The sequence below is a fragment of the Thalassophryne amazonica genome, chromosome 11 (genome assembly GCF_902500255.1).
Source record: "Thalassophryne amazonica chromosome 11, fThaAma1.1, whole genome shotgun sequence".
NCBI lineage: Eukaryota > Metazoa > Chordata > Actinopteri > Batrachoidiformes > Batrachoididae > Thalassophryne > Thalassophryne amazonica.
The window spans coordinates 30,505,589-30,523,342 of NC_047113.1; the positions used below are offsets into that span (position 1 = coordinate 30,505,589).

The 17,754-nt window shown below is 39.6% G+C and overlaps 1 protein-coding gene across 9 annotated transcripts in view; it reads right to left on the minus strand.

The window, feature by feature from the left end:
- LOC117519820 (protocadherin gamma-A11-like) overlaps positions 1-17,754 on the minus strand; it is a 911,360-nt gene that overhangs the window by 468,577 nt on the left and 425,029 nt on the right. For 2 of the 9 annotated variants that reach the window (XM_034181087.1, XM_034181077.1), the window contains exon 1: positions 1,308-3,711. The exons of the other annotated variants lie outside the window; for them this stretch is intronic. In XM_034181087.1, the coding sequence (XP_034036978.1) occupies positions 1,308-3,704 (2,397 nt within the window). In that variant the 5' untranslated portion in view covers positions 3,705-3,711. Of the gene's footprint in view, positions 1-1,307; positions 3,712-17,754 lie in introns of those variants that run through there. 9 annotated transcript variants of the gene reach the window in all.

Below are 17,754 nucleotides of genomic sequence, written 5' to 3' on the forward strand. Positions count from 1 at the left end.
GGGTATTTGTGTATAGAGGTAGTGTATTTATGTAAATACATGTTGATATGTATAATGCAAGCTGTGTGTTTATATAGGTATATATGATCTCAAAAAATTTTTTTTTTAATTTATTCTTGTCTGCGTAGTCGAAAATAAAACATGTGAAAGGGGGTAGAAAATATGTTTTACTTCATTCTACTCCCTTTGAGTAATGTACGGATTTTCAAAGATGAATGTGCGCAATGTATAAATGTTTTTAACTTGCTCAGTAAAGTATTCTACTACACACACACACACACACACACATCAGGAAAAGTGCACTGCAAACAGATGCACACAACTCACCAGCCACTGAAAAGTAAGTAGCATGTTCATAGTGATCTGGAAGCTGGTTATACACACAGATACACACACACAAACACAAACACACGCTTCTATGCTCTCTGAATTGAAACCAAAGAAATGTACACAAATGCCCCCCCCCCCCCCCCCCCAAAAAAAAAGCAACCTAATTCTTGAATATATTACACATGTATTCCAGACAACATTCCCCCACCTGGCAAATGAAAAAACAAAACCAACCTGGCTGAACAACACACACACACACACACACACACACACACACACACACACACACACACACACACACACACACACACACACACACACACACACACACACACACACACACACACACACACACACACACACACACACACACACACACACACAATATCAGTTAAGCTTTTCTGTATTTTCTTTCAGTGTCACTTTTGACAATTAATAAATGATCCCTGTAATGAACTGAACATTCATGTTTGTTATGAGGAAAACCATTTTGTTTGATGCATATTAAAAGAAAATAATCAAAACCAATACAACAGTACTGAAATATTTCTAAGAATTCTTAAATGAAATACATTTTAATATTCGCACCATTTAACTGCATCTGATTTGTAATTTTAACACGAAGACAAAATATAAAAAGTGCCCAAATAAATAAATGAGGGAAAATTGATGATGATGATGATGATACAAAGAGATTTTGGCTAAATGTCTGTTTATATGTCATATATTGAATTGGAAAAATTGTATTTTTCACATTCAATTATCGGTTCTTGAGGAGAACATTGAATGTTTTTATCCTTGTATTAGTTGTGTAAAAGACACCAACAGAAATCTACTTCAATTTCAAAAGGTTTTGTAAAAAAAAACAAAAAAAAAAACAACAACAAAAAGCTAAAAGCTAAAAGCAATGTGATGGAAAAAAGTGATATTCATAATGGGTGGTTTGGTGAAACTTGTAAAAACAAATATCAACTTACCTCTGGTGACTCATCAGACTGACCAAATGCATTGCAAAACTCAGTTGAACTTTTCCTTAGACTTTCTTCTGCAGGAAGGGTGTTGTCATTATAGGAATTGACAAATTTAAAGTCACTGGTTCTTGAACCCGTTGTCAGGTAGGTGTCATAATTTATGTTGCGTAAAGTTCCTGTTCCGTCAACATCTGCATATTGAGGAGGAGGATAACCGCTGGGGATGGCGACTGCTCCATCAAACAACATTCTGGGTTTTCTTCTGTGACAAAATTTCACACCAACAGCAACAATAATGAAGGTGAGGAAAAATGTGGACACAGACACCAGAGCAATGATCAGATAAGAGGTTAACTTGGAATTCTTCTCATCATAAGACACGTCCTTCATCTCTGGTATCTCAGCCAAGTTGTCAGAAATGAGTAAATACATGGAACAGGTGGCAGACAGAGAGGGCTGTCCATTATCTTTAACTGCTACAATAAGGTTCTGTTTCATGCTGTCAGATTCAGAAATGTCCCTCTGTGTCCTGATCTCTCCACTGTGGACATCAATAGTGAAAAGTCCCGGATCAGTGGATTTGACGATATGATAGGACAGCCAGGCATTCTGTCCAGAGTCCGCGTCCACTGCGATCACTTTGGACACCAGAGAGCCTCCTTGTGCAGCTTTGGGGACCAGCTCAGTCATGAAGGAGTTGCCCTCCGGGGCGGGGTACAGTATCTGAGGAGAATTGTCATTCACATCCGTGATGAAGACACTGACGGTCACGTTGCTGCTGAGTCGAGGAGAACCGTTGTCTCTGGCCATCACGTGGACTTTCAAACTCCTGAACTGTTCATAATCAAAGGACCTGACAGCGTGGATCACCCCCGTGTCTCCGTTAACAGACAGATAAGAGGACACCGGGGCTCCGTTCACCTCACCAGGTAAAAGAGAATAAATCACTGTCCCGTTTTGTCTCCAGTCTGGGTCTCGAGCAGAAACAGAACATAAAGTGGAGCCAGGTTTGTTGTTTTCAGTCACGTGGGTGCTGTAGGACTGTTCCAAAAACACAGGTGGGTTGTCGTTGATATCAGCTACAGATAACTGAACAGTTTTAGAGGAGGACAGAGGTGGAGAGCCCTCATCAGTAGCTGTGACTGTGATGTTGTAATCAGACACTAATTCACGGTCCAAATGTCCTGTTGTCACCAGAGAATAATAGTTATTACGTGAAGGAACCAATTTGAAGGGGACGTTTTGTTGAATGGAGCAGCGGACCTGTCTGTTTGTCTCTGAGTCTCTGTCCTGAACATTAATGATTCCCACCTCTGTACCAGGTGACACATTCTCCACCACTGGGTTCTTCAAAGATTTCATAAATATCACAGGAGCATTATCATTCACATCAGTAACATCAATAATTATCTTTGAATGAGATGAAAGACCAAATCCATCTTTAGCATCAACACGCATTTCATATTTGGATTCACTCTCATAATCTATTACTCCTGTGACTTTTATTTCTCCAGTTTTGCTGTTCAAATTAAATACTTTTTTAGCCCGTTCTGATATTCGACTAAATTCATACGTCACTTCTCCATTAACTCCCTCATCTGCATCAGTTGCACTCACGGTGATGACGACAGTATCGAGGGCGGAGTTTTCAGGTAGGCTGCTTTTGTATACAGCCTGTTCAAACACTGGGGCGTTATCATTAGCGTCCAGCACAGTTACGTGGATCGTGGCAGTTCCAGATTTTTGTGGATTTCCACCATCAACTGCAACAAGAAGTAAATTTAAATCATGTTCCTTTTCACGGTCCAGCTCTTTATCCAACACCAACTCCACGTTTTTAGACCCATCAGGTTCGTCGCGTACTGACAAAATAAAATGATCATTTTTTTGTAAACTGTACAGTTTCACCGCGTTTTGTCCAATGTCTGCGTCATGCGCGTCACTGAGACGATAACGAGCTCCTTTGACCGCTAATTCACTTATCTCCAGTTTTACTGTTTCCTTTGGGAAAACAGGTGAATTATCATTTACATCCTGCACGAGCAGTGAAATACGATGCAGCTCCAACGGGTTCTCGAGGACTAATTCGAATTTAAGCGCACACGATACCTTCTCTCCACACAGCTCCTCTCGGTCAATCCTCTGTTTGATGACAAAATCTCCCGTTTTTTCATCAACATCACAAAAACGCTGATTCTCTTCCTCTGTATCAATCCGTGCTTTCCGAGAGGGAAACGTTCCGACGTCCAGGCCGAGATCCTTGGCTACGTTTCCAACAATGGATCCACGTCTCATCTCCTCTGCAGCAGAATAACTGAGGTCTGCGGCCTGAACCTGGACGACGAGCACAAAGCCGCACACTAAACTCGTTAACACCGTTAACAACAATCCTTTGAAATTCATTTTGTCCAAAAAATATCCAGAAGGAAAACCTAAATATCTCTTGTCGCACAATCACTGCGCTCCAACAACAACGGCAGCTCTGTTTCTGCGGGATGTTCTTCTTTTTGTCAGCCTCTGATCTGCAAGTGAGCAGCGACACTGTGGGATCAACTGGAATATTACACTTTAAATATACACCAATATATGAACAGGGATTTTCTGCAGTGAGTCAGTAATATACAAATCGACTCATTGGAACATTAAAGGATTTTTTTTTTTCACGTTAATTTTCGTTTTTATGGTTTGAAAATGCGCACGCGGTGAAACATTTCAGCACCACGGACAGAGTAGACTGAAAACAGCAACAGCCCAGGTCACATTTCAGTCTCTCAGCCCAGAATGATGCCAAAGTTTCAGTCAGTTACTGCACTAAATAGAAAACATTTGTGTCACAAAACGCGGAAATAAAAACAAAAACTTTCTTATGCCAAGATCGTAGGAACAGATTTCATAATGACGTTCATCTTGTTACATTATATAACGAAAGAAAATGAATTTTATGAGCCCTCTACGTCAAGGTCGAGTAACAATGTCTCTTAGACCAGCTGGATCATTTTCAAATTTAAAAATAGGCAAGTATTAGAGGTCAGATTTTCTGCAGTTAAAAAAAAATGTGTCACGTCATTTCAACAATAACTTACACTGAAAAAAGTGAAACAGTGCATTCCATTCGAAGTACTTATTTACATTGGTCTAATGGAAAATTGTGGTTTCCAGTTTAAATCTGCTGGAATCACTTTACAAAATCATAAATATACATTGTGAGAAAAAAAAATAGCTGTAACAAATTACATCAGTTTTTTTTTATTTTAAGTTGATCCAAAATAGCATTTGTTTCAGTGTAGATGCTTATTTTACGTGTTGAATGTCTGGATAAATAGTTTAAATGCATCAAATAATGAAACACAATCCAGCACCTTGAACATAGGGTGAGGAAAATGGATATAATTGTTCATACATTTCAGCTGCCTGATTGCAGATTTGCTAATTATTCATCCATTTTCTATGTCTGCTTACTCCAATTAAGGGTCAGAAGAGGGTGGAGCATATGCCAGCAGTCATAGGGTGTAAGGCGAGGTACACCCTGGACAGGACGCAAGTTTATTGCACGGTCAAACACGGACAAACACTTTCACACGCACATCTATAGTCAATTTAAAGTTTTCAATTCATCCAACATGCATGTCTTTGGATGTGGGAGGAAGCTGGAGCACCCAGAGGGAACCCACGCAAACATTGTGAGAACATGCAAACTCCACACAGAAATACCCGAGATAGGAAGCGAACCCACAACCTTTTAATTAAACCATTTATTTATTTAGAAACAATGTGATGAGATACTCCTCACATTTGGCATGAAATATATGTTATACACTGTAGAAAATGCCGTGAAATGTACATGAAACAATCTAAAATCACTACAGAAAAGTATTGTAAACCCAAAAACACATTTTTGTTTCAATCACAGTGGACTTTTGTAAACTATTCAACAGAATATTTTTGTTAGATGTACAACAACAATATGTGATTCTAATCAAATGTATTTGTTGAAACTACAACTATTTGTAATAAAAACTGAGAAATACTGTAATACTCATTACAAAACAGTTGTGGTAAATTGACATGCAAACATTGTAAAACCTATAGTTTTAGTCAGTTGTTTTTAAAAAATACAAGAATTATATGTTAGTCACTTTACAAGTTTATGCTATAGCCTAACTTTAACATGATTGATGAAACAATGCAAATTCGAGTAGGCCTATAGGCTACAGGTAGGCTATTTGCAGCTTGTTGAGTAGGCTAGGGAGTAGGCCTATAAGAAATTATTATCGCTAGTCTAAGTACTTCTGTGCAGTCATAATCCTTGCATACTTTGTTTCTTTTAATTTTAATGCGATATGATACTCAGACTAGGCTCTCTTTTTTTTTGTAGATTAAACAGTTTTTTTTGTTTGTTTTTTTATGTGAGTCAGCCATGGTTCATTCACTGTAAATCCATTTACATATTATGTCTGTAAAGTTATCTACTCCCTTACCAAAAAATAGTACTTATAAGTATATAAAAAATAAACTAGAAGTATACTTGAAACATACTTGCATATACTACTTTTTGGTAAGGGCTGTGCTGCTGTATTTTTTACAAGAATTCCCTGGTAACCATAGGTGCCAGCATTTTCCTGTAAAAACAAGTTTTTTTTTTTGTTTTTTCTTTTTTTTTTTTTTTTTTTTTTACAGTGTATGTCTTCCAATACAGTATATCTCAAATGTATTGTATAAATAATACTCAGGAAGCATGGTGGCTTGGTGGTTAGCACTGCTGCCTCACAGCAAAGAAGGCTGTGGGATCGCTTCCCACCTGCACAATTCTGTGTGCAGTTTGCATGTTTTCACCATGTTTGTGTTGTTGCTCAGGCTTCCTCCCACATTTAAAGACATGGAATAAACTGAACTTTGGTGAATGTGTTTGTCTCTTCATGTGTGTCCCTGCACAGCCTGGTGCCCTGCAACACACTGGCATCCTGTCCAGGGTGTACCCTGCCTCATACTCTATGACTGTTGGGATAGGCTCCAGCCCCTTAGTTGAGGTAAGCAGGTAAACAAATTAATTAATAAATAACATTCACCTACTGTTCAATATAAAAGTAAAATGTGTTTCAATCATGCACATTGCCATCTACCTGTTGTGGCTCGATAGGCAATGCAGAAATCTACATAAAATATCTTGTGAAAAGGTTCATGTCAAACAATTCCATCACTGCATGGGCAACATACGAGGTACACTGATAACACCAACAGCTGTGTGAGAGGACAGTGACTCATTGATCAGGTTACTGGGCTGCCACAGAGATGTCACTGTGTTCAATTCATTATGTGTGTAAATATCACACACCATCCTTCAAGCAGTTAAAAATCCAGTCAAGACAGCAATGAGCATTTCAGAACTTCAACCAGATGAACCATTAGAGCTAAACACCACTCATGAGACAATAAAGTGCATATGGCACATAACAGTGGAAGCAGTTTACACACCAACATTTTTCGAGTCACTGTCCTGTGGGAAGAAATTTGTGGATGCAAAGCAATGCACACTAATGTACAAAATCAGTCCATCTAATAAAATTATTAAGTGCCTGTGCTTTTCATCGAATAAATCTGCATGTCTTTCATTGCAATAAACACTTAATATAATAATACTGATCAATATCATTGGCCACAAACCCAATATATATACTTTTAATAAAATATTACTTTCACAAAAGGAAAGAAGCTAACATTTTTTTCTAATGACTGAAGGTACGTTTACTTTAATGAATGCTGCAATGTTAAGAGCTTGTAAAGACAAAAAAAAAAAAAGTCTCTTTAATCAACTGGAAAATTTCAACTTTAAAAACAGAATAGCATAATACATGTGAGATTCTGCCACAAGTTAAGAAAATGTGCAACAGCTCTCATCAACAAAATGAAAAATGTGTTTGTGATATATGTTAATATATGATTTTTCAAAATCTGCAAGCAGTGAAATGCAGTGCAGCACCATGGACGGAGGGTGAGTGGATGGAATACAGCCAATAATTATTCTCACATTTCATTTTCTGGGACTAGATTGACTAATGAATCTCACGACTTGGGGCAATTCACAAAATGTATGTTATAGGTATTCCAATTAGCCCTGTTCAACAGATTTTCAGTGTTCTGATGCTAATAAAACCAATACGATTCTGAAACCCCGGGCAAATACTGTGCACTTTGAATCAGAAATGTGCATGATTCACACAGAAACATACCTTCCATCTGCCTGTTAAATTTGCAGTATACAGACATACACAATTGGTTCTGAAAAGTAGTACAATAGAGTGAAAAGAATGCCATGAAGGTTTATATTTATGTCAACTGCACTGAAATTGCACTTGAAACATACACAAATTGCACAACCATTCTTTGTGACACAACATAGCAGCCAGTCTGCTCTGTGTAAGCCTGATCCTCTCAGATCTCAGAAGCTAAGCAGTGTGGGTCCTGGTTAGTACTTGGATGTGAGACCTCTTTGGAAGACCAGGGGTTGTGGGTGTTCTTCCCAGGCAAAACTGGAGTTGCATCAGGAAGGGCATCCAGTGTAAAACTTGTGCCAAATACCATTGCTGATATGACCGTGGCAATCAGGTATACAAACAGAAGCAGCCAAATGAACAACAGCAACAACAGTCTCTGTGACACCACATGCATCCACTTCAGAAGTTATAAAACACACTCTCAAAGTCACCAGATTTCACCAAAAACTACCAAAAAAAAAAAAAAAAAAAAAAAAACTTCCTAGGCTATAGGAGGTTGTAGACTTTCTCCTTAGATCAGCTGCCCATCACTGTGACACTTATATATTAGTCATTTGTTCCTTATATGACTATAAACAAGATGACAAACATCCAGACAGACAAAACATTTCCAATCTCTAAGCAGATACACAATTCACCAAGAAGTGGGGTAAGATTGGGTTTCACAATTTATACCAGCACCTGTCATTTAACAGCCAAGTGCATATAGCGCACATGCCTTTGAAGCACACAGTTCACACATGTTTAAGGCCTCTGAGCAGCAGAAAGGAAGTTGATGATGCAAAGGAATGATATACATGCACAAAACCTATCAAGCTCATAAATGATTGTATTTCATCAGTTTTGGGTGAATGCATCTGTCTTTTCTTCTGATAAACATGAAATATACATGATTATTTTTCACCTGTTAGGAACAAAATACAATTTTAATGTTACTAAAGTTATCTATGTTAATTTTATGTCAAACATATAAGCAACAGCACAAATTAAAAGTCTGTTTGAAATCTGCTGGAATGTTTGTGTTCCATGATAAAAAAAAAAAAAAAAAAAAATCGCAATTGAACATACTTCATGTAAAAAACTCAATGTTCTTTGGGGTTTGTCATAAAGTAACTGAAGATTTATGAATTTTCCAAAAGATGAGAAACGCCAGAGTCAGGACAATACTGAATTATAAATTTCAAACAATTCCAGAGTGAATGCCGTACAATTCAAACACTTGAATAAGGTGTTATTTTTGTTTTATTTATTTATTTTCACAATAGTTATAGATGACTTCAATAAATAAATCAAACTGGTGGTAGTGGTAAGGGGGTGATATCAGTGTTGAAAAGGCTTTCTGAGTGATACACTGCATTCAAAACACACTGTATTGAACCAATGGGTTGGTCGGCTACACTTGTGCCCACAATGGTGAAAATTATTAACCTGTAACTAACCACAGGTTTGTTCCTAGAAGTTTTAATTTGAAGTGATCAAACATATTCTAAAGGAACCTAACCAGTCACAGGGAGTCAGACGGGGTACACCCTGAATAGGATGCCAGTCTAACATAAGACAGACAAAATCATTCACACACGCACACAATATGATGGTCAATTTAAAGTTTCCAATTTACCTAGCCTGCATATCTTTGGAAGTGGGAGGAAGCTAGAACACCTGGAGGGAACCCATGCAAACACATGGAGAACCCTCAGTTGTAGCCATGAAGTCACAGTGCTACCTAATCTGTTTGTTTGTTTTTCTTGTGGTTTTGAAAAGAATTATCAGCTACTTCTTTGGAAAATACTGTGGCTGAAGACACTGTCTGAAAAATGAATGTAAATATAAAAATGATGAATAAACAAGCAGGGGTGTGTGATTCAATGAAAACAAGCATTGAGACCTACCTCTGGTGACTCATCAGACTCATCACAAAACTCAGTTGAACTTTTCCTCAGAGTCTGTTCAGCAGGCAGAGTGCTGTCGCTATAGGAACTGATGAACTTAAAGTCACTGGTTCTTGAACCTGTTGTCAGGTAGGTGTCATAATTTATGTTGCGTAAAGTTCCTGTTCCATCAACATCTGCATATTGAGGAGGAGGATAACCGCTGGGGATGGCGACTGCTCCATCAACCAACATTCTGGGTTTTCTTCTGTGACAAAACTTAACACCAAGGGTGACAATGATGAAGGTCAGGAAAAATGTGGACACTGATGCCAGTGCGATGATGAGATAAGAGGTCAGTTTTGAATTGTTCTCATGATAAGACACGTCCTTCATCTCTAGTATCTCAGCCAAGTTATCAGAAATGAGTAAATACATGGAACAGGTGGCAGACAGAGAGGGCTGTCCGTTATCTTTAACTGCTACAATAAGGTTCTGTTTCATGCTGTCAGATTCAGAAATGTCCCGCTGTGTCTTGATCTCTCCACTGTGGACATCAATAGTGAAAAGTCCTGGGTCAGTGGATTTGAGTATATGATAGGACAGCCAGGCGTTCTGTCCAGAGTCTGCGTCCACTGCAATCACTTTTGACACCAGAGAGCCTCCTTGTGCAGCTTTGGGGACCAGCTCGGTCATGAAGGAGTTGCCCTCCGGGGCGGGGTACAGTATTTGAGGAGAGTTGTCATTCACATCTGTGATGAAGACACTGACTGTCACGTTGCTGCTGAGTGGAGGAGAACCGTTGTCTCTGGCCATCACGTGGACTTTCAAACTCCTGAACTGTTCATAATCAAAGGACCTGACAGCGTGGATCACCCCCGTGTCTCCGTTAACAGACAGATAAGAGGACACCGGGGCTCCATTCACCTCACCAGGTAAAAGAGAATAAATCACTGTCCCGTTTTGTCTCCAGTCAGGGTCTCGAGCAGAAACAGAACATAAAGTGGAGCCAGGTTTGTTGTTTTCAGTCACGTGGGTGCTGTAGGACTGTTCCAAAAACACAGGTGGGTTGTCGTTGATATCAGCTACAGATAACTGAACAGTTTTAGAGGAGGACAGAGGTGGCGAGCCCTCATCAGTAGCTGTGATTGTGATGTTGTAATCAGACACTAATTCACGGTCCAAATGTCCTGTTGTCACCAGAGAATAATAGTTTTTAATGGACGGAATCATTTTAAAAGGGACATTTTGTTGAATGGAGCAGTGGACCTGTCTGTTTGTCTCTGAGTCTCTGTCCTGAACATTAATGATTCCCACCTCTGTACCAGGTGACACATTCTCCGCCACTGGATTCTTCAAAGATTTCATAAATATAACAGGAGCATTATCATTCACATCAGTAATATCAATAACTACTTTGGAATCGGATGACAGACCAAATCCATCTTTAGCATCAACACGCATTTCATATTTGGATTCACTCTCATAATCTATTACTCCTGTGACTTTTATTTCTCCAGTTTTGCTGTTCAAATTAAATACTTTTTTAGCCCTTTCTGATATTCGACTAAATTCATACGTCACTTCTCCATTAACTCCCTCGTCTGCATCAGTTGCACTCACGGTGATGACGACAGTATCGAGGGCGGAGTTTTCAGGTAGGCTGCTTTTGTATACAGCCTGTTCAAACACTGGGGCGTTATCATTAGCGTCCAGCACAGTTACGTGGATCGTGGCAGTTCCAGATTTTTGTGGATTTCCACCATCAACTGCAACGAGAAGTAAATTTAAATCATGTTCCTTTTCACGGTCCAGCTCTTTATCCAACACCAACTCCACATTCTTTGATCGATCAGAATTGTCACGAACTGACAAAAGAAAATGCTCATTTTTTTCTAAACTGTATAATTTCACCCCATTTTGTCCAATGTCTGCGTCATGCGCTCCATTAAGACGATAACGAGCTCCTTTGTCCGCTAATTCGCTTATTTCCAGTTTTACTGTTTCTTTTGGGAAAACAGGTGAATTATCATTTACATCCTGAATAAGAAGTGAAATACGATGCAGCTCCAGAGGGTTCTCGAGGACTAATTCGAATTTAAGCGCACACGATACCTTCTCTCCACACAGCTCCTCTCGGTCAATCCTCTGTTTGATGACAAAATCTCCCGTTTTTTCATCAACATCACAAAAACGCTGATTCTCTTCCTCTGTATCAATCCGTGCTTTCCGAGAGGGAAACGTTCCGACGTCCAGGCCGAGATCCTTGGCTACGTTTCCAACAATGGATCCACGTCTCATCTCCTCTGCAGCAGAATAACTGAGGTCTGCGGCCTGAACCTGGACGACGAGCACAAAGCCGCACACTAAACTCGTTAACACCGTTAACAACAACCCTTTGAAATTCATTTTGTCCACAAAATATCCAGAAGGAAAACCTAAATATCGCTTGTCGTACAATCACTGCGCTCCAACAACAATGGCAGCTCTGTTTCTGCGGGATGGTCTTCTGTCTTTTTGTCAGCCTCTGATCTGCAAGTTAGCAGCGACACTGTGAGATCAACTGGAATATTACACTTTAAATATACACCAATATAAGAACAGGGATTTTCTGCAGTGAGTCAGTAATATACAAACTGATTCACTGGAACATTATAGGTAAAATATATATTTTATTTCTCATGATAATTTTCGTGTTTATGGTTTGAAAATGCGCACGTAGTGAAACATTTCAGCACCACGGAGAGTGTAAGCCGACTGAAAACAGCAACAGCCCAGGTCACATTTCAGTCACTCAGCCTTGAATGACTGAAAGAAATTCAGTGAAGTACTGCTTTAAGTACAAACCACTTGTCTCACACAAAGCGTAATAAAAACAAAACTTTTCTTATGCCAAGCTTTTGCAGGTCAGGGTTGTTCGGTACATATTTCAAAAAGTTCATCTTGCTACGTTATATAACGAAAGAAAATTAGTTTTATGAGACCTCGACGGTCAAGGTCTAGTAACGATGGCAACAATGTCTTTGAGACCAGCTGATTGATTAATGATTGATTTTTATTTGTAAATAATGCAAGCATGCATAAAACAATTCAAAAATGCATTAACTAAACACATAAATATATAAAATACAGGGTAATCCAAAAAAGCAAAAAGAATTCTTGTTTTCATTGTGGCTGTATCATTTTCACATTTAAAAATAGACAAGCATTAGAGGTCAGATTTTCTCTAATTTAAAAATTAGTGACATCAATCAACAGTAAGTTAAATGTTTATTTTAAGTGTTGAATTTCTGGATTAAAAAAATAACTTTAAATGCATTAAATAATGAAACACAGTCCAGCACCTTGACAAATGGTGAGGAAAATAGTGCAGCAGATAAGTAAAACAAACATGCAAATGGTGATAAAAGCATCAAATTTGGCAGAAATACTCCTTAGACACTCCTCTTTTGAAAAAAATGATTGGCCACTTGACTTTTCAATCAGTGGTCAGGTAGGGGTCAATTGAAGAATTACATAGAGGTCAAAATTAAAAGCTGCTCCAATCATATTGAAAAATATTCCACATTATTTGCCTGATCATAAAGATTCCAAAAAGGTATAGTTTGGACTATCTGTGACTGAATTCTGGAGTTATGGGATAAAAACAGCAAGAATGGCGACAAAGCTTTTATCACCATTTACAGGATTCCCCTCTAAATATTCTCTTATCCGCTGCATTAAAATGCATATGATTCTTTATACATTTCAGCTGCCTGATGGCAGAGCTACTAATTATCCCTTCAATTTCTATCATTTAGATGATGGTCTAGTGGTTAAAGCGTTGGACTTGAGACCAGAGGATCCTCAGTTCAAATCCCAGCCTGACCTTGGGCAAGGTCCTTAATCCCCAAGTTGCTCCTGGTGTATAGTGAGTATCTTGTATGGCAGCACCCTTATATTGGGGTGAATGTGAGGCAGTGTGTAAAGCGGTTTGAGCGTCTGATGCAGATGGAAAAGTGCTATATAAATGCAGTCCATTTACCATTTATGTATGTTTACTTCAATTAATGGTCGGGGGGGCGGGGGGGGGGACATCAGTTTATCACACACCCACATAGAGAGTGACAAACACTTTCACATGCAGACCTACAGTGAATTTCAAGTTTCCAGTCATCCAGTTCATCTACCATACATGTCTTTGGATATGGGAGGAAACTGGAGCACCCAGAGGGAATCCACACAAACATGGTGAGAACATCCAAACTCCCCAAAGAAAGACCCAAGATGGGAAGCGAACCCACAACCTTTTAATTAAAACAGTTATTTATTTTGAAACAAAGTGATGATATACTCTTCAATTTTGGTATAAAATGCACGTTTATATGTGTTCCAAGACAGCTTATCTCAAATTCATTCCATATAAATAATACGCAGACAGCAGGGCTGTATAGTTGCTTGCACTGCTGCCTCACAGCAAAGAAGGTCATGGGGTCACTTCCCACCTGGGACCATTCTGTGTGGAGTTTGCATGTTCTCCCCATGTTTGCGTTGGTGCTCGGGCTTCCTCCCACATGCAGATTTGGTGAATTGGAAACATTCAATTCAATGTCGGTGTGCCTGCGAGTGTGAATATGTTTGTGTCCATGTGTGGCCCTATGATGGACTGGCATCCTGTCCAGGGTGTACCCTGCCTTATACTCTGTGACTGTTGGGCTAGGCTCCAGCCCCTTATTTGAAGTAAGCAGGTATAGAAAATGAATGAATGAATAAATAACGTTCACGTAACACTGTTCAGTACAAAAGCAAAATGTTGTGGATCGATAGGCAATGCAGAAATATATATTAAATAAAGTACAACTTGTGAAAAGGTTCATGTCAAACAATTCTGTTACTGCATGTGCATCATGCGAGGTACACAACCATTTGCAACTGACTGGTAACACCAACAGCTGTGTGAGAGGCAAGTGACTCATTGCTCAGGTTACTGGTCTGCCACAGAGATGTCACTGTCTTCAAATCATTATGTGTGTGTAAATATCACGCACCATCCTTCAAGCAAGTCAGGTATGTGCATATAAGAACTTCAACCAGACACACCATTAGAATTAAACACCACCCACGAGACAGTAAAGTGCATATGGCACACAAAAGTATAAGCAGTTCACACACCAACATTCCTCGAGTCACCGTGCTGTGGGAATAAATTTAAGTATCTGAAGGCATGCACACAAATGTACAAAATCAGTCCATCTAATAAAATGATTAAGTACCTGTGCTTTTCAGCAAATAAATCTGTCTTTCATTGTCATAAACATGTCATATAATAAAACTGGCCAAGATCATTGGCCACAAACCCAATATGATGTATATTATTTTAGTAAAATAATATTATTCTCATAAAAGGAAAGAAGCTAACACTGCTTCTAATGACTGAAGGTAAATTTACTTAAAAAATGCGGCAGTGTTTCAAGCTTGTAAAGACATAAATGTCTGTTTGATCAACTGGAAAATTTCAACTTTAAAAACAGAGCAGCATAATTCATTTGAGATTCTGCCAAGAGTTAAGAAAATGTGCAACAGCTCTCATCAACAAAGTGAAAAATAAATGTTGTGATATATATTAATACGAGGTCTATTAGAAAAGTATCTGACCTTATTATTTTTTTCAAAAACCATATGTATTTGAATTACATGTGATTGCGTCAGACAAGCTTGAACCCTCGTGCGCATGCGTGAGTTTTTCCATGCCTGTCGGTTGCGTCATTCACCTGTGAGCAGGCTTTGAGTGAGGAGTGGTCCAGCCCCCTCGTCGTTGTTTCATTGCCAGGAAATGGCGGAATGATTTGGGCTTTTTTTCCATCAGAATTTTTTCAGAAACTGTTAGAGACTGGCAGCTGGAAAACATTAGAAAAATTTATCTGGCTTTCGGTGAAAATGTTACGAGCTTGGTAGAGAATAAGGAGTGTTACTGTCGCTTTAAGGACGGCCCCCAGCGGCTGTGGGGCGCGTCGCGCTCTGAAGCCGCCATCGACAGGCTGAACGACCATTTCATTTCTAAACGGATGGCTGTCTGGATCCGTGACCATCGTGTGCCATTTCTCTGGTTATCACAAGAGCTGGACATCAACCATTTTCCGGCAGATTTCACTTTTAACAAGAGATTTTGTCATGGAAAGCCGAGCGGAGGCTTCGCGCGTCACAATGGATTCGCTACTGGAGCGAGACAAAACCACCTCCGTTTTGGTCTCACAGGACGGCTTTGAGATGGCGTTCAGACAGCTGTCGGTGGTTTTTCCATCGAGTGATTATCCGAGAAATTGTGGATGTGCTTGGACATGCCAGAACATGTCCTGTGAGGCTTCATCACGGTGTTGCTGTGCGCCATGCGGCACCGCCGCGACGGGCGAAGCCTCCGCTCCTCTTTCCATGACAAAAACTCCTGTAACAGTGGAATGTGCCATTCATTTCCAAACTGGATGCTGTGTTTTATCTGGGACGTCGTCTGACTAGCACAGGAATTGTGAAAAGACGTGGACATCAGCACTTTTTCGGCACATTGAGACAGACGTGCGGAGGAATTCCAGGGGCCATCCTTAAAGCGACAGTAACACTCCTTATTCTCTACCAAGCCCGTAACATTTTCACCGAAAGCCAGATAAATTTTTCTAATGGTTTCCAGCTGCCAGTCTCTTAACAGTTTCTGAAAAAATTCTGATGGAAAAAAAGCCCAAATCATTCCGCCATTTCCTGGCAATGAAACAACGACGAGGGGGCTGGACCACTCCTCACAGGCAAATGACGCAACCGACAGGCATGGAAAAACTCACGCATGCGCACGAGGGGTCAAGCTTGTCTGACGCAGTCACACGTGATTCAAATCCATATGGTTTTTGAAAAAAATAATAAGGTCGGATACTTTTCTAATAGACCTCGTATATGTGATTTTTCAAATCTGCAAGCAGTGAAATGCAGTGCAGCCTCATGGACAGAGGGTGAGTGGAGGTAATACAGCCCATAATTATTCTCACATTTAATTTTCTGGGAATAGATTGACGAATGAAAATCAAGACTTGGGGCAATTCACAAAATGTATGTTATAGGTATTCCAATTAGCCCTGTTTAACAGATTTTCAGTGTTCTGATGGTAATAAAACCAATGAAATTCTGGGTTGAAACCCCTGCCAAACACTGTGCACTTCGAATTAGAAATGCGCATGATTCACACAGAAACATGTCTACCATCTGCCTGTTAAATTTGCAGTACAGAAATACACAAGTTGTATTGAAAAGTCGTACAGTATAGCGAAAAGAATGTCATGAAGGTTTATATTTATGTCAACTGTCAACCTCACAAATTACACAACCATTCTAGTTGACACAACATCAGCCAGTCTGCTCTATGTGAGCCTGATCCTGTCAGATCTCAGAAGCTAAGCAGTGTGGGTCCCGGTTAGTACTTGTATGGGAGACCTCTTTGAAAGACCAGGGTCTGGTTTCATAATGCAATCTAACCTTGTTTAGTGGACTAAACTCACTGAGTTGACTCATTTTTTGACGTTAGTTGTTGCACAAAGCACTTAGTCAGCTACAGTTTTGCCTTACCTGACTGAAGTTGTTAGATTGGTACAGAGGAGGCTTATCTTATTTTAGTTGACAAAACTTCAGTGTCTTACCTCAAAAAATAACAGCTATCATGTACCAACAACTGTTGAAACACTCAAGATCACCCCTACGTTGCTCGTATTCCTTCAAGAGGAGGAGCATCCTCAATTTTTGGCCATGGTTGCAGAAGACGACCATCATGATGCATTTGTGACCGTTCTCACACAAGCCACCGGGCATCGCTGTTACACTGAGCAATGTTGTGTGTACAAAAAGGCTTGACAAAAGTGTAGAAGAAGAAACTGAAGAATGAAACTGCTAGGCTAAGAGCTAAGTACGTCATTCTGCTGTTTGTATGGGTCTGTAAATGTTAATAAAGCCAGCTAATGAAACAAAGGCTGGAAAGATCATGACAACAACCAACCTGGAAGTAAACAAAACTATTGCACATTGGAGCCATCTCTTAGAAATGGCACGCGCAAGGCCATTATGCCCGTGAAAACCGTCAACTCAGGTAAGACGGCCAATCAACAAGTTTAGCTGTTGATGTGAAACGGTGATTAGAGTGATAATGTTGAGAGACTAACTGTTATTGACTAAGATTAGATTGCTTTATGAAACCAGGCCCAGGGGTGGTAGGTGATTTTCCAGGCAAAACTGGAGTTGCATCAGGAAGAGCATCCAGTGTAAAACCCGTGCCAAATACCATTGCTGATATGGCTGTGGCAA